General features: G+C 42.7%; 2 protein-coding genes across 2 annotated transcripts in view; one reads left to right on the forward strand and one right to left on the reverse strand.

Moving 5' to 3' along the window:
- The window catches only part of BORCS5 (BLOC-1 related complex subunit 5), an 81,810-nt gene extending 77,394 nt beyond the window's left edge, over window positions 1-4,416 (reverse strand). Inside the window, exons 1-2 of the mRNA XM_059471698.1 lie at window positions 4,236-4,416; window positions 3,885-3,970 (exon numbers count right to left, since the gene is read on the reverse strand). The gene's annotated coding sequence lies outside the window, so the exon portion shown is untranslated. The remainder of the gene's footprint in view (window positions 1-3,884; window positions 3,971-4,235) is intronic.
- Window positions 4,417-4,908: 492 nt separating this feature from the next.
- Window positions 4,909-25,224, forward strand: part of LRP6 (LDL receptor related protein 6) — a 116,528-nt gene continuing 96,212 nt past the window's right edge. Inside the window, exons 1-2 of the mRNA XM_059471981.1 lie at window positions 4,909-5,218; window positions 19,933-20,326. Of these exons, the coding sequence (XP_059327964.1) occupies window positions 5,164-5,218; window positions 19,933-20,326 (449 nt within the window). The 5' untranslated portion in view covers window positions 4,909-5,163. The remainder of the gene's footprint in view (window positions 5,219-19,932; window positions 20,327-25,224) is intronic.

The following is a 25,224-nucleotide window of genomic DNA, read 5'->3' on the forward strand; positions in this document are numbered from 1 at the left end:
TTGAACTTCAAGAGGGAAAACATGATCACTGAGGGGGTGATTCTGCTCTCATGAGACCCCACCTGGAGTCCTGCATCCTGCTCTTGGCCTCCTCACATAGGAGGGATGTGGACCTGCTGGATCCAGAGGGGAGGCACAAGGATGAGCTCGGGTCTGGAGCCATAAATGAGAGAGTTGGTGTTGTTCAGCCTGGAGAAGAGGAGGCTTCAAGCCTTCTAGAGCCTGAAGGGGGCTTACAGATGGAGAGGGGCTTTTCACTAGGGCATTACTGGTAGGACAAGGGAGAATGGCTTCCAGCTGGAAGGAAGAAATTATTATTCTATGATCTGATCCTGAAGAAGGAATGCTGTGGTGAACCCATTGCTCTCTTGGAATAGGATAAACTGTGTCAGACATTTCTATCACATTTATTAGAACTGGCCTTGTTTTGAGGAAGAGTTGGATGAAACATTTTTGTTTATAAACTGTATGACCTAAGCAATGTGGCGAGATGATGATGATGACATCACAGTTTAAGGTGTCCTATTTTATTCTGTGAAATGCTTGTAACAGGCATCATTGGATGGCAACATTACATCCCATTTCCCCAGCTCCTGTGCTGCAGACTTTCCTGCTGAGGGCATGAGGGCTTGAGCTTGAGTTTCAGTATGAAACCCTGGACCTTTTGAAATCAGTGAGAACTTCACCATTGCCTTCAGAGGGAGCAGCATTTCAGCACGCTATGCCCATTAATACTTGTGGAAACATTCCGTGAGAAAGCTAATTATGATAGTGGCTTCTGTGATGTGGGCAGCCACAAATTCAACTGCTGAGCATCCATCTTCTTCTAACAGCTTTTGCTCATTAGGGACTTTGGTTCTGGTTCTACAGAAGATCGCACTGACTCCACTCAAACTCAGGGCACAGCTCAAAAGCAGAGGGACTTTGGCAGTCACTGCTGGTTTCATGAGCTCTGGCTGCTGTCCCTTGCTGTCCTGAGAGCTGACACAACTCCTCGTGAAGCTGGGCCACCAACTAAACCAGGGAACTTGCCCAAGTTTAAAAATAATCCCATGAAAACTCTTGTGTCATCGAGCCACCATCCAAGCTCAGAGGTAAGAGCTGTCCAGGTTTCTCAGCCTCAGCTGGATTTGAGTCAGCAAACCAAGGCTTCTCTTTCTAAGGTGAATGAAAATAACTGTGACCAACAAGGGGAGCTTCTTACTAAAATAAAAGAGACATTCTCTCTCCACTTACTTTGACTTCAAACTCAAATAAAGGAACATAATCACCTCAGAGAAATCATGCCTGTTGGAGGCTTTTTGTGCGTGGTAATCTTGCCTCCTATTTTACTTTGTAAAAGCCTCTGCTATGAAGGTAATGCTACATGGATGAATTAGAAGTAAAGCTGACAAACACTTAGGAGATAGACTTGGTCTTGAATTCTAAGCACTGATGGGGACAAAGGTTCAAAAAAGGCCATTTTTTCAGGGTAGTGATCAATTGCTCAGAGTCCTGATGTATCTCAGTGACAAGTGGTGTCCTTTAGGAGTCCACATTGGACCAGAGTTCTTTAAATATCTTAATTAATAACAGATGAAGGGATTGAGTGTGCCCTCAGCAGGTTTGCAGATGACACCAAGCTGAGGGTGCAGGGACACACCTGAAGGACAGGCCAGTCCAGAGGGACCTGGACTGAAGTGGCCCATGGGAAGTGGAGTCTCAGCACAGGAAAGACATCAGCCTGTTGGAATGAGTCCAGAGAAGGCCAACAAGATGAATAAAGGGATGGAGCAGCTCTGCTGTGAGGAAAGGCTGGGAGAACTGGGAATGTTCATCCTGGAAAAGAGAAGGCTTCAGGGTGACTGTCCTGCTCCCACCCAAGAGGGTTAATTTTTGTAGTAGCCAGGACTACAAGGCAAGGACATGGAAGTTATCCTAACACCTTCTATCAGTGCTGGGGGTGAGGGGAAGGGAGCTCTTCTGAGGAGAAGGGGCTCCTTCCTACTTAGTGGAGTAACTCCTACTTAGTGGAGTAACTAAGTTGAATAGAGAAGTAGGGAGGCCCAGGTTCTGAGCCAGAGGGAACAATTTATTGTCTGTTGTTGGGCTACTGCAGTGAGCAAGAATGTTTCTTCTTTGTACTCTCTGTCATTACTAGAGTGCTGTTACTGTTAATTTTCTTATCTCATCTCTGTTTCCAGTGAATTGTTGTTATCCCAACCCACGATCTTTGCCTTTTGTGCCTCCAATTCTCCTCTCCATCCTGCTGCAGAGGGGAAAAGGGATTTGGGGGAGTGAGTGACAGTGCACGGGTTGGAGAGTCTTGGTAGGAGCACCATTCCTAAACCATGACAGTGACACAAATGGCACCTTCCAGTGCCTGCAGGGAGCCTATAAGAAAGATGAAGAGGGACTATTTACAAGAACATACTGTGACAGGACAAGGGTGAATGGCTTCAAACTGAAACAGGGCAGATCTAAGCCAAACATCAGGAAAATCTCCTCTGTGAGGGTGGTGAGGCCCTGGCACAGGGTGCCCAGAGAAGCTGTGGCTGCCCCATCCCTGGAAGCATCCAAGGCCAGGCTGGACTTAGACTTGGGAGCAAGCTGGGACAGTGAAAGGTATTCCTGCCCATGGCATGGGGCTGGAACTAGATGTTCTTTAAGGCCCCTTCCAATCCAAACAATTCTGTGATTCTATGATTTTATGATACTTGGGCTGGAATAAACAGAGGAGGATTCTAGGCTGTGGGGAAAGGGGCTAGGCTAAGGGAGTTGAAGCCAATAATCATTAACTGGCCTAGAGGAAATCCAAGTAGGAAAGGGTTTGAATTATAGAAAAATGGCAAAATGCACCAGTGATAGCATATAAATGTTCAAAAGCTAAAAATAAAACCAGTCAGCTTGGGCAGCAGGGAAGATGCCTTGAAGAGTCAGAGCAACCAGGCAGGGGATCAGGCTCCCAAGGGAGGTAGTCAAGGCACCAGAGTGTTTCCAGCAGAAACAGATAAGATGTGAGAGGGAATGGCATGTGGAGAAATGTGGGTTTGTGATGCAGGGGTGCAGGCTTGAGGTTTTCCCCAGCTGTGCACTGTATGATTAAGATACAAAGAATTCATTACAGATCTGCCATACTTCTCAAGAGGTTAATGACAGATTGTGCAACACTGTGAGTATGGAAAAAGTATAAGGAAACACTGTGAGGGGAAAAAACCCCAAACCCCAAATCAACAACAACTTCATTTTCCTTTTAAAGGGTGAAAATAAATATAAAAGTGTGCTTCTTTTGCATGCTCCTACAAAATCTAGAGGTGACAAACAAGGATTGGACACAGGTTCTCTCTTCTCCAGGGTACATTTTTGTATGGCAAGTCTTCCCATCCATTATCCACGTGGATCTTGCTCGAGTTTGCTAATTCTCCCAGCTGACAGCACAGTAACAGAGGGGGCTATTTCACCCAGCAGACAGTCAAGGACAAATTTTGTAATGTAGACCTGGCCTCAGGCAGATATTGCTGTTGAGCTGAATTGTTTACATTTTCAAAAAAATTTTTTTTTTGCAACCTTGAAGGTTGGGAATACACTTCATTTTAAAGAATCCTTCTGTTTTCTTCTATTTTAAAATTTTTTCCCCAGTAAAAGCTGAGAGTCTGATAATATCACATGACACCAGGAGACCTTCAGAGTCAGCCTACAATGCCCAGGCCTTTAATCTGGCCCAGATGTTATCTCCTACTGTAATAACAAGAAAATCTATGAAAATATATGTTGAACACATAAGTAGATAAAAGTTAAATGTTTCTGTGAGTTTCTAATAGTCCTGAAAATTATACTGATTTTGGAATGGAAGTGCCTCAAATGTTGCTCTAAGTTGTTCTACTCCATATCATTATTCTACTCACCAGCTGTCACATTCTGTGAGGGAGGGAGACTGTGATGTAGACGTCTAGACTGAATGAAAACCTTGAAATCATGAAGATTTTCTCATCTAGAGGAAATGCAAGAAAATTGCATTTTACATTGTTTATTAGGAACAAACAAAGAAGGTAAGGAGGGAAGTTTTTTTTTTCCTTTCAATTGGGGGTGTATTACAAAATCTGAACTATGCAAGAGGGGAAAAAGACTACGTTTAAACTCATATTATTGGTAACACTCCAGCAGCCCAAACCCAGCCCACCACATTTAATTTAGCAAGGGGGACGATAACGCAGGGCACCCCCAAAATCTCTGGGAAATAAATCACGCATCATTACATCAGCCGGGCGGCAATTCCTGCTGATAAGGAACGCCTGCTCCCTGTGCTCCGGGAAAGGCCGGGATTTATCGCTTTTCAGCCCGCACACCGGGGGGACGGACCGTAACTTCATCCTGCCTGCCTGCCGCCCCCCGGGCCATGCTCCGGGATTACGGCCCGTCCCGGGATGGGGATCGGGATTGGGATCGGAGCCTTTGTGCTGCCGCTCGGACGCCGCCGCAGCTCTGTGGCAGAAAGTAGTCCCGTCCTCACGGGCCAGGGCTGAACGCATCGCAGGCGGCGGAGGGGGCGAGGGGAGGCAAAGTAGTCCCGCTGGAATGCGGCTGCCCCCCAGCTCGCCCCGTCCCTGCGCTCGGGGGGTGCCGTGACCGCGCTCGCCTCCCTCCCTTAGGGAACCCCCCCGGGCCGCGCTTCCCGCCGGGGTTCTGCCGGCTGCGGAGCTGCCGGGGGTGTGCGCGATCCCGCCCGGGAGAGCGGAGCTGCGCGCCCCCGCCCCTCCGCTCCCGCCCTCCCCGACGGGAGCGGTGCCGGGGGGCGGGCGCTGCGCCGGGAGCCGGCCGGGCACGGCGCGGGAGGAGGAGGAGAAGGAAGAGGAGGAGGAGGAGGAGGAGGAGGACTGTATCCCTGCGCCTGTGCGCGCCCGGCGGAGGCGGAGGGGTGGATGGGGGAAGGAGCGCGGCGGTCGCGGTGAGACGGCAGCAGCAGCAGCAGCCGGCATGGAGGGCAGCGCCCGCTCCCGCGGCGGCACGCCGGGGCCGGTGGCCTGCTAGGGACCGGCGAGGGGCGATCTCCGCGGCCGCCCTTCCCCGCCTCCCGCCCTCCCTTTCCCCGCCGCCTCCCCCGCCCGCCTGGAAGCATGAACTGGCAGCGGAGGTGCTGCTCCCCGCCGCCGCCTCCCCGCCGGTGAGAGCGAGGAGGGAGGGAAGATGGGGGCCGTCCTGCGCAGCCTACTCGCCTGCAGTTTTTGTTCCCTGATGCGAGGTGAGCGGGGCGGGTGGCGGCGGGAGGGGCAGGGGGAAAGTTGCCGGGTTGGTGGCGAGGGGCCATGTTTGGGCGTGCGGGAGGGGAGCGGCGCGGCCTGGCTGCCGGCGGGGCGCGGGGCCCGGCGCGGGGGCAGCGCTCCCTCCCTCCCTCCCGGCCGCCGCCGCCTCCCCGGCGGCTCCTGAGCAACTTCCCGAGCCGCGCCGGGAGCAGCCCGCCCTGCCAGCGGCCACCGGCCGCGTCCCGAGCCGCCCCATTGTTGTTTTCAAGTTTTCCCTTTTCCTTTTCTTTTCCCTTCTTTTATTTTTTAAGGATCCCCCTAAAGTATCGCACGCTCCCGCCGTGTCTCCCTGCAAGCCCGGCGGTCCGTGGGCGCCGGGGGCTCTGGGCAGAGCTCGGCCCCGCCGGTGCCGGGCTGGTCCCGCTGTGCCCGTGGCCGGGCTGGCCCCGCTCAGCCCCCGCCGTTCCGTCGTGCGGGGAGCGCGGAGCCCCCGCGGGCTCGGCTGCGGAGCGGGGAATGCCCGGGAGCCGCTGCTGGAGCTCCGAGCCTCGCCCCGCAGCCTGGGCAGCAGGGAAGGCTCGGCTCTGAGCTCGGCCGGCGCTGCGCTGGGACTTGGGAGAAGTTTGTGTTTCACCACGGATGTTCACGCAAGCTTTAAAGGAGCAGTCGAGTGCCTTACGAGGGGATGTTACTTAAAGCAGCTGAGAATTTTGCTCCAACAAAATTTCTTATCTTACAGGACACGCTCTGAAAGAAAACAGGATTTTTATTTATTTATATATTTTTTAAAAATGCTGTAGACCTAACTACAGTAACTATTATCTCTGTTCAGTCTTTCTGGGAAGAAATCATCTGTGGTGCTTGCATACATGATGTTTCTGTTTACTTGATTTGGACTTTTTTCATACTAGATGGGCAAGAGATTAACTGCTAACAGTTAATCAACCACATTTTGGTTTAGAGAGTTCCTCCCCATTAGAGTGTTTTGATGAAAGTTAGTCTAAAGGTGGGGTAGGTTGAAGTAAGTGCTCAGCTTCCAGTTGCTCAGTAATCTGGAAAACAAAGATTTTCATCTCATCCATAGCCTTTTTTTTTACCCTGTGCATCTGTTTGCCATATTGTATCCTGTTTGCAGAGATACAAATATACGTATTTAAATAGCATGTGTAACTTTTCATACTTACATTGTGGCTGTTAAACCCCAAATTTCAAAAGTTAAGTTGGCTCTCCAGTATAGGGAGAAACTGTTTCCTGATTAGTTTATTTTAATAAGTAACAATCATAACCCATGCTTAATATGCCATGTATTTGGCTTTAATTTGATGTTCAGTCTAATTCAAATGACAGCCCAGAAATAGCTGTTGTTTGTGATGTCACAGAATATTGTTACAGTAACTTCTGAAATTAACCTCAAAATAGTGGCATGTACTTTTGCAAATTTTTGTATATTTCATGCTTAATGGGACACTTTGAAGAAACGTTAAGTCTGTAAATCATATGGCTGTCATTCCTTTTCTCATCTCTCACCTCTGTCTATTTCCAAGGACATTTGTATCCCAGCAGCATTTCTGTTTCTTCTGTGTTCATGGTGCCCTGCTGTTAGCTTGCCTACCTGAAGTTGTGATCCTCTGTTTGTGACACGACAGTAATTTTCCTACTGGCTAATTGTTACTTTACATAGAGATAAACAGCAGGAACAGCTGAACCGTGAAGAAACAAAAATCAAATTTTAATGCACACATCCTCCCTAATAAACAGCATCTGTGCAAGTGGAGTAGGCTGGAGTAAGATGTGTTGAGTTCAGGAGAGGTGTCAGCAGTTCCTTAATGAGGCAGAGGCAGTGCCAGCATGAGTATGAATAAGCTCATACATGAAAGTAGAGCTGAAGTTAGGAAGTTCACTTGTGAATTCAGTGCTGTAGAGGCTGACAGTGCTGGAGACAGAAACCCAGCGAATGTTGTGGCGTGTGTTTGTGGGTTGCAGCATCCTCTCTCTTCCAGAGCCAGCCTCCCATTCTCATAGAAAAGGCAAATGGACAAAGGTTTATGACAGCTGAGCTATTATTACTCTGAAGAAACTCTGGTAATTTGCTTACCTGTCTAGAAAGGAAAAAAAATCAGTACCTGGAAATGCATTAGGACTTGAAGAAGTTTGGAGCTGTTACTGGCTAGAAATTGATGCACAGGGCGAGACACCTGTCTCAAAAATCATCCAAGGACTGCAATAAACCAGATCCTACTGATGATGTTTGAATTTCTGGGACAGGAGGTTACCATTAGGACAGCATGCTGTGGAGGTTCTGTGGTTTGGGCTTGGGGTTTTTTTAATGTTCTAGCTTCTAGAAGAACGATGTCCCTGGTCTCTTGTCTCCTTTTGGCCCATGGTTTGATTTGGGAGATTGGGCTTCCACCCCTGACCAACAGTGAAGTCACTCCCTCAGGGTATTCCAGAGCAGTGGAGTCAGAGCTGCTCCATGGCACTCTGAGGTGTTCTTCAGGACAGCTCTGAAACCAGTGAGAGAGAGAATTGTTAAATAACTGACAGCTGCAGAGAGGCAAGAGCAGTGTCATCATATCTGTCAGGACACTGCAGATAACTGTGGAACTGAGGTTTCAACTTTTTAAAAAGTGCTAAATAGAGTTCTTCCTCCACAGTGTTCATGGCTTGCTTTCTTCCTGAAATAGCTCTCCAGTCAGCATGCAAGTGCTGCTTTGTTTTGGCTTTAAACCCTGATCATGCAGGCAGTGTATAAAGCTCTTGCTTGAATAGAAATCTTATAAAAGATATTTGTAAAAACTTGCTGAATGTTGCAGGCCTCGGTGTTTAGGGTCAGATAGTGAAGAAATGAAAATGCCTTTTTGGTAATGGCTGTTTTCAAACTATGCTTTCCTAGAGTTCAGAAGAGAATTTGTTTGGATCCATTATTATTGTTGTAATATTGTTACTGTTTTAATCTGTTAATCCATTGTTTCTGTTTTCATAAACAGATCCTTTGTTTTTTGTGTTTTGTTTTTTTAAGATCCATTTGCATGTTGTTTAGAGGAGTTTGATGTTCAAAACTTTGCTAAACTTTGGTGCTGTGTGCACATATTTTTCTACCAGAAGTCAGAGAAGGGGATAAAGAATAGGTTGTCACTCCTGAAGCACTCAGGTTGGAGACCAGATGTGGCATTTCCAGGTGGAGCTGTGTTTTTGCATTCAGGTGAAGGGTCTCTTCATCTAGAGACTGTACAATACTATGGCAATAAGACTTGTAAATATTTTTTTAATAATCATGGTCTATTTCTGCTTCCAAGCTTGAATCAACCATTTTCTAGTCATGTTTCTTCATTGTATGATTCCTCAGAAATCAGTGTGCCCTTGTCTGCCATTTTCCTCTTTCATCTTTTCATAGAATAGTCTAAAATTAGTGTGATCTAAGGTGTTCCAAAATCCACTATTAATTTTACAGTTCTTTCAATTGCATCTCTGTGATACAGTTTAATTATCATCAGATTGCTTTGGCTTTTATTTAAAACTGAAAAATTAGGACTTAAAAGTTTGATGGCAGTTTTTACTGTTTTGGAGGTGAGGTAAAGTAGCATTTTTGACAAGATATAGGGAAATTCTGAAGGTATAGGGAAGGTCTGGTCAGGGTTTATGCAGGTAAAGGACTTCTTGTATCCTTCAGCATGAGTTATGTGAAGGTATTCATGTGGAAAGCTTTGTTTTTGTTTCACAGCAACACTGGTTAGAGGGGCATGAACTGTATTCATGTTTACTTTTTCCCTAGAGTGTTGCTTCAATCTGCATTCCCAGAGTTTTAGGTAAGGAATTTGGCTATAAGTGATAGAATATGTAGAAGGGTTTTGTTTTTTGTTTTTTTTTTTTAATTTTGTTTTAAAGGATTGGGCATATAGGAACCTTTCAAGCTCTGTCTTTGGGAGCTGGAGAAATCTGATTCCTCTGGACATTTGTAATTCACCTTTAAGATGATGTCACATTTCAAAAATGCCAGCTTCAAAAATATCTGCTGCAGTGCATGTAATATGGGACTTACTTTTTTGTTTAAACCAACTATTTTTGAAGTGAAGATATTTTTTCTTCCCTCTGAGGGAGTGGGCTAGGGCAGGAAAACAGAGAGAAAATGGTCTCAGTTTCTGGTTTGTCACCATTCATCTCCTCTGGTAGCAAGTCTGCAGATATATTCTATATTCAAAGAATATTACTATGTTCTTTGTCCCCCACATATTTAACCTCATTAATTTCCTAAGAAATGTTAAATACTTGGGCTGCTTTGCTGGTGCTATCTTCCAAAGCTACTTGTACTGTAGGGAGGGGTCCATGTTATTGTTTGTGGTGCCAGAAGCGCAGTTGGAGCTGAAGCTTTATTGCACACTCCTGCTTCTGGCTGAGCTGGTGGCTCTGCTGGGTCTGGGAGCCTGCTCATCTCCTCTCCAGCTCTCTTGGGGAGCCTTCATGCTTCAGCCCCCTCACCTGAGAGCTTTGGGCAGAATTTAGGCTGATAAGGAATTTCCCTCAGGTGAACTTGTAGCAGTCAGAGGTGTAAGTTGCTTAGAAAGATGTGGAGGGGATGCATCTGCCCTGCAGGCTTCAGGGATGGTCTGTTCGTGTTCACAGATTGTGCTCCCCACTTAAAACTGAGCCCTGGAGTTTTAAAAGCTGTGGCTCAGCAAGGGTGACTGTTGGTGTGTGCACATGAGGTTTGGGATGAGCCAGCAGTGATTCCGCTCCTTCTGTGCCAAGCACTTTGTAGTGATGACTCTTCCAAAGTGTAATTGCTGTTCAGTGAACGAAGTGCTCTCCTAATAACCTTTAGTTTTTCAGCTCACACATCAGGTGTGGCTTCAGAGTATGTACCACTTGCAGAGCTACAGAATGCACAGTGCTCCAAACAAAGAGGCTGTGTCATTCTTTTGTGGTAATTGTCCAAGGCTTGAAACGGGAAAGCTTTGGATCTTTAACAGATTATTAATAAATGCTGGGTATTGACATCCTAAATATTAATAATTTCCAATTTATATATTTACCAGGCAAGCTGACATAGAGAGCCTTCATTAAACTCTCTAGATATCCTTGTAGTTTATAAATATTTATGTCAGGACATTCACAATGTGAAAGGCTTGCTGTTTGCTCCACATGGACAAACTTGCTCAGAACACAGTGCTTGCATTTGCAAGTAGAAATGATCTTGTTGTCATTTCTGCTTTTGGATATATTCTCTGGTGAAATGGTTATGAAAATAGGGTGGTGTTTTTGTCTCATTATTATCTTGCTAGAGACCTTTTGATTTCCATGTAGTTGGAACAGTTCCCCACCGATTTTGAAATGGAGTCAAACATACCAGTGTATGAATAGAATGGGAATACTGTTAATACCTTTGTTTGTAATACCTTATTTTTAATAGACTTTTAAGAAACTAACCAAAGTCTAGGTTAAAAGAGGCAATACTTTAGTTAGTAACACTTTGCTTCCTTTGCAAAATGTTATAAACTACTTAGAGATAGAAGCATGTTAGTTTAAAAGCTGGAATGCTTTTTGAGCTTCAGTATTTATAAAGAGAGAACAATAAGGAAATGTTTTTGGTATAAACGGACATGGAAAATGGCAACATTAATACAGATTTTTTTAGTATCTTGTTACAGGATCACATTACCTAAATAGAATTACTCCCTTGTGATATAATCAATGCAGCAATAATGGGATTATAGTGTTAATTCTGTTTATGAGGGCCATGTGTGAGTTCTTGATGTCCAATTTGAAAAGTAATCATATTTGAGACAGAAAATTTTAATCAGCTAGCTATATAATTTTGCATAATCAAAAATGGTTTGTTTTCTTCTCTATGATACCTTTATATTTTTCCTGTTATTCCTCCCCTCTCTGCCCAGTTAGTCCCCAGAGGAAAAATACAGTTTGTGTGTAGTGTGCTGAGGTTTTTAACCCATTTGTGCCTCTAGAATTCCTTAATAACAAAGATTCTCCTCTGTCTGTTGTCAGTTCAGGCTTATAGAAAGTAGCTGATGTTTGCTGGAATTCTGGAAGTTAAGGATATGTGGAAAGTAACAGAAGTTTAAGGTACTATAGGATTTTTAACTTTATTCCCTTAGTTGTTCTATCAAAGCAGGGAATAAAACTCCTACTTATACTCATAGTATTAGTTAAAATTAAATTAATTACAGTGTTAATTAAAATATTAACACTTTGGAAATCCAAGAATCCTCTTGTCCACGCACAGATTAATGGAGAAAGAATATTAAGAATAATAGAGGAGTAGGAATTTGTAGCTCTTGTATCTTATAAGGTCTTTGTAGACCTTATAAGATACAAGGTCTACAAATTATAAAACCTTGAGTCTTACTATGTCCATTTAGAAAATGCAATGATGTTCTTATAACTCAAAAACTTAACTGAATCTCAGCAGTTACCCTTTTACCCTGTAGGTAATGGTAAAAGGAGTAATGTAATTCCAAGTTGGGTGGGTTTGTATATATGGGTTTGTTTGTTTTTCTTTTAATTTCCAGAATGAGTCCCATTCAATTTGAAAAAGACAAGGTCATTCACCTTTTCCAAGGGATCCTGCATGTGTGTGTGTGTGTTTTCATGGGGTGGTTTGTTTGTTTTTTTTCCTATGTGTCATTACATCTAATGTAAGCCTGTTGAACATTTGACATTAGTAGTGCTGGGATATTAAAAGTATGAGAGTTACAAGTATGCTTCAACAGTTATTTCACAAAATAAAAATTAAATGTGCAATAATTCTCAAAATCACTGAAGTATGTGCACATCTTTCCTTACCTATTAAAACCAGTCCATAACTATTCATTCTAAATGGGGTCTTTTGTGCTAAATTCTATGTTCCTACTTTACAGCAACTTCCTGATAGTGCTTAAAAAATCTAAACTAACAAAAAAATAAAACCCTGCAAAACAGAATAAATTAGCTGTTTTGTTTGATTTGGTTTTTATCTGGTGAGACAAACTGACACACTTCAGGAAATATTTTTTGAGTATCTTTTAGACTGCTGTGCGACCTTGGATAAATTGTTGGAAGAGTCGTCTGAGAGTATTCATTGCCTGTGAGCTTCTTGTCAGTGTGGAGAAAAGCCTTGTTTGTTGGAAGGGTGCTGCTGCTGAGGGTGTGAATTCTTTAATCCTTGTGGAACTAAGAGCAGTTGGGGTAAGACCCCATGGCTTGGGCTGTCCCCATGTGCTTGGGTGACACTCCAGCAAAGGAGGTGAGTGAGCTGGTGGGAGTGACAGCGAGTGACACTTCCAGGCCATTCTGGACTGGATTGCACGCTCAAACATGAGCTGTTTAGGCTGGAACACATCATGAGCTGCAATTGCTCCAGAGTAGCAACAAACCTTGGGGCATTCCCACCTGCGTCTTGTGGCCTTTAGCCATCCTAGAATTTGGGAAATGGGCTCCAGCTGTCCCAGCAGCACAGTGTTGTCTCAGTGCTGTCCTTCAGTGGAGTGACTCAGCTTCAACAGCTTCCTGAGGAATATGGTCAAGGCTTTTGGCTTGTTTGTCACTGTTAGGAAAAGGAGCACTGTAGGAAAAGGTGGTGCCAGAAGGAGTGAAGGGCAGTATTTTGTTTCAGTGTGATCCAGTTCTCCTCCCTTAGTTTAGACTGCAGAATGCCATCCCTGTTGAGATGTGGGACTCTCCTTGGTGGAGCCCAACAAGGCCTTTCTGCAGGAGCAGAGGTGCTTTTAACTCACATTTTCATTAAACAGATCGTGTCGATTTAAACATGGGTGTTGCCTGTAGAACTGGGGAACTATTGCCAATGTGTGTGGAACTGGAATGACTTCATCTGCAGCCCTGTGTGTTATTCTGACAACTGTTTGAAAGGCTGGAAGAGTGTTGGAGGAAAATTATGAGGACACCTGAGAAAATGAGCTGTATAATGTTGAAGTTCTGCAGACATTAATGTGGATCACGGAAGTACTTGATTGAACATCCCTTCCTGCTTTCCATAGCCTACAGTTTGCCCTGGAAAGTGCCAGGTCACCTTTATTTTGCTGCTGCTCTGTTACCAGAAGGGTCATGGAAGAAGATGGTAGTGTGTGGTGATACATTTTAGTAGTGTTTCATGGCAGTGCAGCTGCAAGATGGTGCATCAGCTCTCTGCTCATCCTGTTGTCAGCCAAGTAGATTCAGAATATAAAGTTAGAAAAATGTCAGAGCTAAAGTGCTGTGTTCCACCCCCATGAGAGTGCAATCAAAAGAACTTCAGGACAGGGGAGTCCATGTTACAGCAAGGTGTACAAAAGGTCTCTGTGAGTGTGCTGCCTAGCACTGAGAAGAGCCCAGCTCTGGTAATCCTGCTGTGTGGCTCTGTTGCCAGTGGGATGATTTGGCAGGTGATTCCTGCTATTCAGAAGGTTTTTTGCCTGTCATAGGCTGGGACTTCGTGGTGTATTTCAGTGATGAGTGCTTTTGCTATAATCTGGCAGGTCTGTTGGCTTTTTATGCCTGGACCTGGTATTTCTTTGCTTTCCTGAAGTTCTTTTCTTTTCTGTTTTTTTTTTCCTCCTCTCATTCTCATGTCTCCATCCTTCTAGCTTTAGTAAGGTAATTTTTTTCCCTTCATTTAGCAGGCTAGAGGGTGACTTACTGCCTCTGTACCAGCTAGTCCTGCAGGATGTCTTGGTCTGCAAGGCTGGTATCTGGCCAAAGGCCTGAAAAAAGTAAAGTTTAGTGCAGAATCCAAATGCTGTTGTTGCCTAGCTTGGTGTGTTTGCTGTTGCACTGATATGGCTACTCATCTCCTTCACTGGCCTGCTGCTCTTGTGACCTTTTGAGTTACCATCTGAACATTTAACCTGAGGAATATATTTAGGTTAGCTGAAAAGAGGAGAAAAATTCCTTTCTGCCAAGTTTGGGCTGCCTCATGCTTGTTTACTAAATTCCTTGTTGCCTGCTGTGTCCTGCAAGTTTATTTGTGAGAGTAAGGAGTTTGACAGAGAAGAGTGCTCTCGGTTCACAGTGAAAGTCAGTTAATTATTTTTATTTTTAAAAATCTATGGAATTGTGTCTTGTGTGGAAAAAACTGGGAAAGTGCTGTGATGGAGAACTAGGTGCAAAATCCTGGCCTGTTGCTTGCTGTGCTTAAAACTCTTATGTATTTCCTGATGATTTTATTGTTTACTTGAAAATATAAACCATCTCTGTATAAGTTTTTTGAGGCTGATTCCCTGCTATTTGGAAAAATTTATGTTAATTTTCTAATTGTCTCTCTTCTTATTTGATACAAGTCTCCCAGGCTTTATTCCCAATGCCACCTCAATCTTTTAATTCTTGCTTCTCCAAACTGAGCAGCAAAACTCAAACATTTGCAGAAAATAAATATACAGAATTTTTTTGGAAGCATGAGGAGCAATGAAGAAATTTGAAACCCAGGGAGTGAAGGGACAGTCCTCACAACTGACTGCTCCAGAGTCCTTGTGTCAGTCCAGAAACTTTTCCTTACATTCTTGTGTTGGTTCTCTGTGGGACATCTTGGGGATGATGATTGTATTGCATACAAGGAGTTTTGTGTGTTGAATGGTGTTAGGGAGGTTCTTTGCTGGTTATCTATGTCCATTTCTCTATTTTTCCTTCTCTTGTGAGCTGAATGTGAGTGCATTGTCATTCTGACGAGACATTTGGAGTCCTTGCTTACTGTGCCTCTTCCAGGTCAGCATGTATTTGTTTGGTACATCTCATCACTGTCTCCTCTTCTCTCCACTCATCACATTTGCTGTCCTCATAGCAGTGTGCTTGGCAGTGCCAATTCACTTTAGACATTCAGAATTCCTCAGCAAGACTTTTAAAAGATGGGGATTATTCCCTTCCCAACTCAACGACATCATCTTTCAGTGTGACAGTCCAGGGGTTTCTTCCCGTGACTTCAACATGGTTATTCCTTTCCACAATGTCAGCAGCTGCTCAGTGGTATCCACACTGTGGTTCTGTGGCAGGTTGCCACAACTTATCAGTGGCCACCTCTGCTCTGAGTCCTGTTCCTTAACTGGAGGTTCGTGAGGAACTGGTTCAGCTAATTAGTCAAAGCTGATGCAGTCCTTCCTTTCCCTGCTGTGCTACTGTTTATATTGATTTGATTTTTGGTCTGAACTGGTTCTGGATGATGGCTGGCTAAAAATTGCTTTTTGGCAGGTGATGGGGAGAGCTCAGTATCCCTCTGCTGGTTCAGCTCCCTGCACTGTCCCTCCTGCACTGTGGCACAGGACAAGTGCTTGAGCCAGCGCAAAAGAGGGTCGGGAACCGACAGCTGGAAGTGGAGCTGGGGAGAAAGGAGAAAGCAGTCACATCTTGAGCAGATAGAGCAGGCTGCCAGTGGAGGGGGGGAGAGCTGCTCCCCCTGCCAGCTCCCTGCTGCTCGCCTTATGTCAGCTTTGGAGTTGGCTGAAGTACTTCTTGAGTTGATTCAGCTTGCTAACCCAGTCAGACCTTTCGCTGACGTAGGGATTTGGATCAGCTTGGGAGGGGGCCCTTAACTGAGGCAGGGGTAGAACACTATTGCTGGGGATTGGGACTGAGAAATAAGGATTTGGGGGAAAAGAGTGTCTGCTAGTTATTTTAGCCAGGCTAAACTCCACGTCAGTGAAAGAGAATGAGTGTGGTGATGTTCGCAGGGGTCCCAGGATGAGGGACGAGATGAGAATGTTGACTCCATGTTTCAGAAGGCTTAATTTATTATTTTATGATATATATTATATTAAAACTATACTAAAAGAATAGAAGAAAGGATTTCATCAGAAGGCTAGAAAAAGAATGATAGCAAAGGTTTGTGACTGACTGAGACAGTCTGGACAGCTGAACTTTGATTGGCCATTAATTAGAAACAACCAACATGGACCAATCAAAGATTTACCTGTTGCATTCCACAGCAGCAGATAATCAATGTTTACATTTTGCTTCTGAGGCCTCTCAGCTTCTCAGGAGAAAAAATCCTAAGGAAAGGATTTTTCATAAAACATGTCTGTGACAAATGAGCATGTTGAAGGTAGCACTGCTCTCACCTCATGGCACCCAGAGCTGTCCTGGATCGCTGAAGATAGAAAGGAGAAAGTGGGAGTTTGTGGAAAAGGCCGCTGGACTAGTTAAAGAAAAGCATGACAAATTCTGACAGCTTAAAATTGCCCACTGAAACACCAAAAATATTAAAAATCCTTTTTAGCTGGTAAAGTGCTCATTTTATCTTGGTTTGTCACTTTGCATCCTGTGGGCAGCAGCATTTTTATGCCCGTAAATTAGATAAAGCAAGATGCCCATAAAACAAGACTTGAGTGTCCTGGGGATTAGCAACTTTCAGTAAGAGAGACAGGAGCTGCAGCCAAGAGAAATACATGGTGTAAGAACTGGAGTTTGGTGGTGGGAAGAAGGATGCTGGTAGAATTCTAGATGTAAAAGTAAGGCAAAAAAAGATAATGTCTGGACTTTAATACTGCTTGTGGTAAACTTAAGAAAGGTCTTACCTGAACATTGGAGTTGAGAAACAGTTACAGGCTCAGTGACCACTACTGGCAGAAGTTTCTTACCATGAAATTTATTTTTGTTGCGGTTGAAATGTGTTGAACTTGAGCTTTTGTAATTTTTGTGTTCTTTAAGGAAACATTTTTTTCTTGCTGGTGGATACAAAAAAAATCCCTTAGTTTATGACTAAGCATAACTCTTACTCTTGTAAGTAAGAGTACCCAAAGTATTGGATACTTTAATTAGAAGAATTACCTGCATGTAGACCTCTCAGGTCATAGAGGACATGGTGATATTCATTAGTATTTCTGTTCTTGATTTCCAGGGTAGGTGTTTCTGTCTTTCAAGAATATGTGCTTCTCTTCAATGTCTTGTAGTTTTTTTGTAGTTACACTATATTTTATTATTATGTCTATAGAAAGAGAAATAAAAACATATAAACAGTTCAGCTTATTAAAATAAAATCTAAATTGTATCTTTTTGCCCCATTGTAACTTAACTGCCAAATAGTTGCCCAGCTTTGACAGAAGATGCTCCTGGACTTCTTCCCAGGTTATTAGCACAGGTCATAACTTCATTATTCAAGAAAGCCATCTCTCCATCTCTTCAGTGTCCTGTGCTTTTGGAGCTGGGACAGGGTGGGATCTTCTGGCACAATTTTGCAGAGATGTACTCAGTCCTAATGCTGCCAACTTCAGTGACTGGGTTTTATAGCCCATTGCAGCCTTAATGTGTTCTGGGAAGGGCTGGAGGCAGTGGGGAACAAACCTGGTTTTTATTATTTTGGTGATGCGGGCTTCATTCCTGAATGTCGCAACAAATTGGAAAGCTGAACGTGCCAGCCCTTTGGAATGTGTTACAAGTTGAGGCTTTGTATCAATCTGCATGAAGCTGCACATCCTAAGTGTGGCTGTGTTTCTCCTGAGTTGTCATTCAGCTCAGCTGTCTGGTTGATGCAGAGGTATTTGTGTTTCTCCCGAGTTGTCATTCAGCTCAGCGGTCTGGTTGATGCAGAGGTGTTGTCTTTGGTCCCTGCTCAGCCAGTCTGAGCCCCAGCAGGGAGTGGGTAACCTGTGCACATGGCTGTGGGAGGCTCAGCAGTGCCTCCAGGCCTGGCTGCTTACCTGGTGTTCAGTTCAGGGCATGCTGTGTGCATGGCTGCTCCATGGTGCACATAGTCATGAAGTTTGTACTCACTGCTGTGTGGATTTACTTTTCTCCAAATGCTGGGCACGCTGTCTTACCAGAGAAAGCTGTGCCAGCTGGCTGCACACCCCTGTGTGCACTGGATGACACTGAGCTGGCTGTTAACTAGATTTTTTCAGGTTACAGTTGAAGGCAGGCTTTAAAAAGTAAAGGTTTTTATTGTATTACAAATTTTTACACCTTGTAGTTTATGGTATTACAATTTTTTACACCTTGCAGTTTATTGAATACTTTTTTTCTGAAACATGTGGTCTTCATAAGCAATCTGCTCTTCAAGAAAATGTACTGTAATTAATTTTAAATCTTAGGGGGTAGGAAATTATGCAAGGAAGGGAAGGAGATATTAAGAATTTATTATTAACTTATTTTACTATAAAGATTCTCCATCTAATTTTAAAAAGTCTACCCTTTCTCCATGGGAGGATAATTTCTAAACTTGCATGGTTTTTTCCCCCAATAAAAAATTGCTTTCTGGAGAAGGGAACACAAATAAAAAATTTGGTATTATTAAAACCAACAAAGTTTCACCCCTCTCTTGTTCTATCTAAAGTTCAGCATAAATCATGTTATATTCAGTGTTTCTAAATTTAGGATGACAATCTAAGCAATTCAGTTTTCTTAAAAACCAACAAAACTCCCACCACCCCAAAACATATATAGAACTCATTTAATTGCAGGTAGATGAATGAACATTCTTAGTTGTTTCAACTTCTCCCAATTCACATGTGACAAGGTCTTTGAGAAATTTCGTGATAAGATAATGAGAGGAGTAGTCTGATCTTGGAAACCAACTTCTGAGTTTACTGAAGTCTGAGTATTTCCAGTTTCAGTGTGTGTTTGACATACAGGGAACCGTTCCTCTTCTGGCAGTGTGGCCCTTGACATTCCTGAGCCATGCATGTCCTTGGCTCTGTAAATTTTGACCTTTTGCTTAGGATATCCATCCTGCTGCAGATTTGAAGTGCCCACCTATGCTGAAGAATAAATCTGCAGGATCCCTGTGTGGTGACAGGTAGAGGAGCGTTTACAGATCTAAATGCCTCTATGGAACTCTGGTGGTACAGTTTCTGAATAAATGCAGTGAAAGGCAGAAATGTTTTCTGGTAGTGGGGTTTAAAGGGTGTCATTGTCTGCCTTATACAAATGTAGTATTTTTCTGAACCTTTTGTTGAAGTAGGAATGAGGCTGGAATTTTCATAATGCTATATATAGCTTGTGGTTAAGGACAATTAAGCAGGCATATTACATTTAAGAAGCTGTCTTTTTTCATGGTTACTGCTTTACATTAGTCATCTTAGGTGTTATGAAAAATATCCAGACAGGGTAAGCAAATAAAGCATATAAAATGAAAGCTTTGTGTTAGAGACCTAATCAGGAATGGTAGAGCTGAGTTTGAAAGAACTGTGTTGTCCATTCCTGTGGAATTATTTTTCTCCCTACCTCCTCATTCTACCTTCAACACTCTAAACCAAAATTTGCCTCATGCTGTGCAATGAATTTTGTATTTTTATGTACTATATGTAAAATGTCTGAGATACATAATTTCAGGGAATGTTGACATGCAGGTGGCTCTGATAGCTTTACATGAATTATGTTTCTATAGAGGTGGGGTGTATATTACTAAATTCTGTCAAGAAAAGTAATCCTTGCTCAGGTGAGTCAGTACTGAGTGCTTAGAAAACTGCTTTGCTCTTGTCTTTCTGATCCTTCTCTACAGACCAGTGTCATTTGGGCACTTCAAACCTCCCTTTTCTTTGTTCTCACCCTTCTTCTTTAATGTTATTTTAATAATGCACAACCCAGAATAGCGAGCTGCCCATTACCAAGACTCGTAACCAAGTTGAAAAGGTTCGAGCCGGTGCTTTTTAGTCAACTTCAAAACGGCTCTCCGTTATTTCTTAATTTTGTAAAGATATCTTAAACCTGTAGCTCCTGATGACCCGACAGTGCAAGCTGTGATGGATAAGAGTGATGCTAACACCTGTCTGTGTGTGTGTCCCCGTTTCTGTCCCGTGTGCAGCCGCCCCGCTGCTGCTGTACGCGAACCGCCGGGACCTGCGGCTGGTGGACGCCGCCCACGGCAAGGAGAACGCCACGGTGATCGTGGGCGGCCTGGAGGACGCGGCCGCCGTGGACTTCGTGTTCCTCAAGGGCTTGATTTACTGGAGTGATGTCAGCGAGGAGGCCATCAAAAGGACAGAGTTCAACAGGTCTGGGAGCGTGCAGAACGTGGTGGTTTCTGGGCTGCTGTCGCCTGACGGGCTGGCCTGTGACTGGCTGGGGGAGAAGCTCTACTGGACAGATTCGGAAACAAATCGGATCGAGGTTTCTAACTTAGATGGATCACTGAGGAAAGTTTTGTTTTGGCAAGAATTGGATCAACCCAGAGCGATTGCCTTAGATCCTGCAAGAGGGTAAGTCTATTTTAAAATAGTTACAAATACCAAAATTTGTACTGTTTCTTGTTGACAGAGTGACAAAACTATCCCTGTCTCCCCAAAAAGGAAAGAAGCCCAGAAGTTTCTCTCCGATTAGGTGAAAAAGCCACCTCTTAGGCCTAGGGTGTGGCAGTGTTTGCAGGGGTCCCAGGATGAGGGAAGACATGAGAATGTTGACTCCATGTTTGAAAAGGCTTGATTTATTATTTTGTGATATATATTAAATTAAAACTATACTAAAAGAATAGAAGAAAGGATTTCATCAGAAGGCTAGCAAGAATAAGAAAGGAATGATAACAAAGGCTTGTGACTGACTGAGACAGTCCAGACAGCTGGACTGTGATTGGCCATTAATTAGAAACAACCACATGAGACCAATCACAGATGCACCTGTTGCATTCCACAGCAGCAGATAATCAATGTTTACATTTTGTTCCTGAGGCCTCTCAGCTTCTCAGGAGGAAAAATCCTAAGGAAAGGATTTTTCAGAAGATGTCATAGCTACACTAGGGGACTTCACCTCAGACTTAAGGATAGTTAATTGGACAGGAGCCAAAAAGTCTCACTTGGGCAATTTACTAGAAAAAGAAGTGAACAAAGAAACTAATCACTTTTGTAAGGTGTTTCACCAGGAGCAAGAACCTCTGGCACCTGGCTTGGGTTTTCTGTGTTTGTTATTTTGCCTTTTTATTAAATATATTTGTTTTCAACACTGCAACAGAAGCCATCCTGCTGATTTTTATGCCTCCAAGGGTAGCTGAACTATCTTGGATGTTTTATAGACCTCCAAGAGTTTATGAAACCTGGCTGGAAGAGGCTACTGTAGCACTTGTTTGTTGAATGATTTCAAATGCTGTTGTTAGAGTTATCCTAAGCCATTTTGCATCATTTGTTTCTCTTTCTGTTGGTGTGATTTTAAGACTTGTGAAGTTCCATTCATATTGGTTTGTGAACAATCAGGAATCATCAGACTTTAGAAAACAGTACTAGAAACTTAGTTTGGCTGTAGTGCAGAAGATTAGCAGAAATGGAGAAGTTCTAACCTAAAATTTAATAAAATCTGCTTTCCTTAGAAAGCTGTGTCAGCTGCCTGTGAACAGACAGACTTGTGCCTCTCTGAAGTGTCAGGAAATGAAATTTTTTGGAGCTTTACTCATTGTTGATATTCATGCTTTATTGAAGCATCTGAAGAAATGGGAGAAGTCAACATACTGTATTAATAACAACTTGAGATGTGTTTTGAAGCTTAATCAGAAAATTTACAAGAGAGGCTCCTTTCCCCACCCTTGGGGGAACTCCTGTTTTAAAAATCCTGTGGTTTTGTCTCAGCTCCTTCTAGAACCAATTTATATTCTCAGCTCTCATTTGAGCCCTGGATGTGGCTCTTTTTGCTCTGTTCTTGGGACAAAGCAGTGTTTGCCAACAGTGCAAAATTCAGTGGAGTTTTGGTGATGTTACATGAATGGCTGGCTTGAGGTTACCCCAAAGGCAGTCATCTGTGGCAAGGTGTTTGGGAGAGCCAAAGTGGAATACTACTGGAATATCCTTGATGCTGTGTAACCTTCTGGAAATATTTTATATCTGTAGTATAGAATGAGATTTTACTGTATTTTTTTTCCTTGATCAAGCAAGTTAATCTGTTGTACTGCCATTTTACATAAGTTTTTCAGCCAACTCTTTTTTAGGGGTGACAAATTGGTGCCTTGTTTCTTTGGAAAGATGAGGATTGTGTTTCACTGCTGCCATTTCTTTGCATTATAATTTTTGTTTGGCTTTTTATGTCCAAAAGAAGAAATCTCTGCAAAACACAGCTTCTTTCCTGAACTTCATAGAAACACTATATCTTGAGTATTTTCTTCTACAGTTCCAATAGTTCTTTGACAATTTATAAACAGAAGATGTGTTTATTTTCTGGTACCTATATTACAAGCTTTGGAAATAACAAAAGTATGGATGTATGCTTTTTCCATGTATTCCCAACTTGTAAATTGGAGGCAATGATAGTGTTAGGTGTATTTTATTAGACTCTAAAACCCTTTAAGAGTGTAAGGAAAGTGTAATGTTCATGTCTTTTGTACCCACCATCCTGAAAGTGAGAGAAAAAGGAAGGAATCACACATTGACAGTGGCTTTGATTTGGCTTGTAACCAGAGAGAATGAGATTCTGGTTGGTTAGGAGTAAAGCTCTGTTGTGGAGCCAGTTGGTCTTTTTTAGAACAGTGTTTGTATTTTCTGAGTGTGCAGAGTAGTATGCCCAGCAATCCCAGCTTGATGTTTGCATACTCCTTACTCTTAATACTTTTACACCAAGAGGAAAATAAAAGAAGAAAAATGAAATAGGTCAGAAGTAAAGCAAACCTGGAACTTTCTCCATACTGATGATCTGTTAAAGCAGTAGGAGTAAACACTCCTAAAAACATGCTGAAATTTAAACCAAAACAAGCAAAAAAAAAAGCAAACACCAAACCCCCTTCCCCAACTCAAGCAAAATCCCTCTGACCAAAACAAAAAAATCCCTCCAACAACTGTAATTTAAGGACAAAATAGTTTTTCTTCTAAATTTTTGAAGGTCACTTTCTAAGTTTTGTGAAGAGTATGTTTTAAGAAGGTAATACAGCAGTAAAACCACTTTCTGGTTTACCATTTTGCAGGTGCAAAAATTGCAGTTCTCACCTGCTGTTTTAAAGCAGAAAACCTTTCAGCTTTTAATAAATTTGATTACATTTCAGAACACCCTCCAAAGCTTGAAATACAGGTGGAAGGGTGACATGAGCACAGAGATGCAAATTTGAAAAGAAAAATAATTCCCCAAATTGTTTGTGTATGGATGCTTCTTTCACTAGTATTTGCATTTTTTTTAGTCCTGTAATTGTCTTTTGGTTTCAAGATGTTGCCTGGCAAATAGTGGTAGGAGTAAGCCATAAAAAATTCTAAGAGCAGTTAATAAAATATGAAACCTGGAAAAGCAAACCCACTCACGTTTTCCTGCAGTCTAATCCACCTCCTGTTATGCTCAGATGATGTTTGTTTCAGATACAACTTTGTAAACTTGCAATTCATGAAAAGAAATAATTTAGCAGCAAAACTTACACTAAGGTCATCTTTACGGATTGGTTCAGTTTTTCATCAAAGTTAAATTGTGAAAAATAGTTTATCTAACATAGCATGCACCAAGTGTTTCATGAAAAAGCTGAAGGCTGATATAAGTCCCAAATTATTATTATTTTCTGGGGTTGGATGTATATTTATTAAATGCATCTATCTTGCTGAAAATATGAGAATGCCTGCTTGGAAATGAAATGTTAACAGTATAAGCTAGCAGAGATACATAGTGATGAATAATGCATTTTCTTGGAAGTGTCTCACATAGTGAAATTTCAGTGTTTCACCAGTGCTCTGGTCTTTCTCACAGCTGCTGCTGTAGGACACTCCAGGGCTGTGGAGGTCACTGCTTGGTGCTGTGATGCTTTGGAGGAATGTCACTGGGCTCTTTTAGAGCAGATTACAGAAACAGCTGAGGCATTAAAGAATAAATGATTTGGGCAGCCTTTACTTCACTGCCAAAACCATCAGGTGATTGTGTGTGAGGTTCTGTGTGCAACTGAGATACTGGAGTACAAGTTGGACTTGGTTCCCGTGTCTGATATCAGTAATAAGAAATGCAGTGGATTTACTAATGGAAAATATTTCTTATTTGGTAACTGAGGCACAGCAGCCAAGTCTGGGTTGGTTTTTTTTTTTTCACTTTCTGTAGGAAAGCATTAAAAAAATTAAAAATCTATATTCTTCTCCCTGGCTATCTACTATATATACCCTGAGGTTTGGGCTTCTTATTCCTTATGTTCATACACTACAACTTCCTTGTTTTACTTGTCTTGATACTCAATAAAATACTCTGTGTGTAGCAGGAGAGAGAAGGGCCCAAGGTGAAAGTGAGGGGAATGGGGTGTTAGTTTAGCCTTCTTTTGAAGTGAGCTGGCACATTCCAGGAAGGCTCCTTGGTCCTATCCATCCTTTCTGGAACTGTTTTCCTGACTGGTGTTAAACACAAGACCCTTTAAAATAATTAATTAATAAAAATCTGCAGGTGGGGATGACACTGAAACTTTACTGGTGACTTTTTCCAGGAGAAGACCAAGTGTTAGGTCACCAAGCACAGGAGAGCACTGTATTTAAGAGCAGCTCACATGAAAGTTGAGCAAGTAGAAAAGAGATTTTTCTGCTTCAGCACTCAAGATAAAAAAAAAAAAGGCATATCCAGATTCTTGAGCAAGTACAGCTTTCAAGTGCAGTATTGTTGTTTTTTTGTTATTAGGGGTTGGTATCTTTGGTTATTTTTGCTTTTTAATTTGAGCAGCCCTTTTGTCATTATGGTAAAGACTTCATTATCATAGTTTCAATTCCCCAAAAATTACCCTGTAGACAATCAACTTTCTTCATGAGGAGCACTGTCAGAATGAGCTGGCTTTTCTCACTTTTATGTGTGTATTGTTCACCACAAAGGGAATCTTAAGTGTCTCCTAGAAGTGGTGACTAATTGCTTGCTTTTCAGTACATGTTTTAAATCAAGTGACTATATAGAGTTACCTTAATTGTTAAGGTCTTGTAAAACTTTTGGGTTGTAAAGGGTTTTGGATAATGAATGGAATTAGAGTACAAAGAGCTACAGCACTTTTTATGGCAGCTGAAGTTGATTTCTGGATGAAGTACTTTGAATGTTAGGGAAGATCTTCAGGTTTAATGGGTACCCTTCCCCCAGCAGACTTGCATTTTTTTCATGCAAAATTTTGTAGGGAACACATACTTTTTTATAGACCTACTTCTTTTGAAAGTTGAAAACTTGTGTCTGAGCATGTCAAGCACAAAAGGAACTG

The sequence above is a fragment of the Ammospiza nelsoni genome, chromosome 5, assembly GCF_027579445.1.
Source record: "Ammospiza nelsoni isolate bAmmNel1 chromosome 5, bAmmNel1.pri, whole genome shotgun sequence".
NCBI classification, from domain to species: Eukaryota; Metazoa; Chordata; class Aves; order Passeriformes; family Passerellidae; genus Ammospiza; species Ammospiza nelsoni.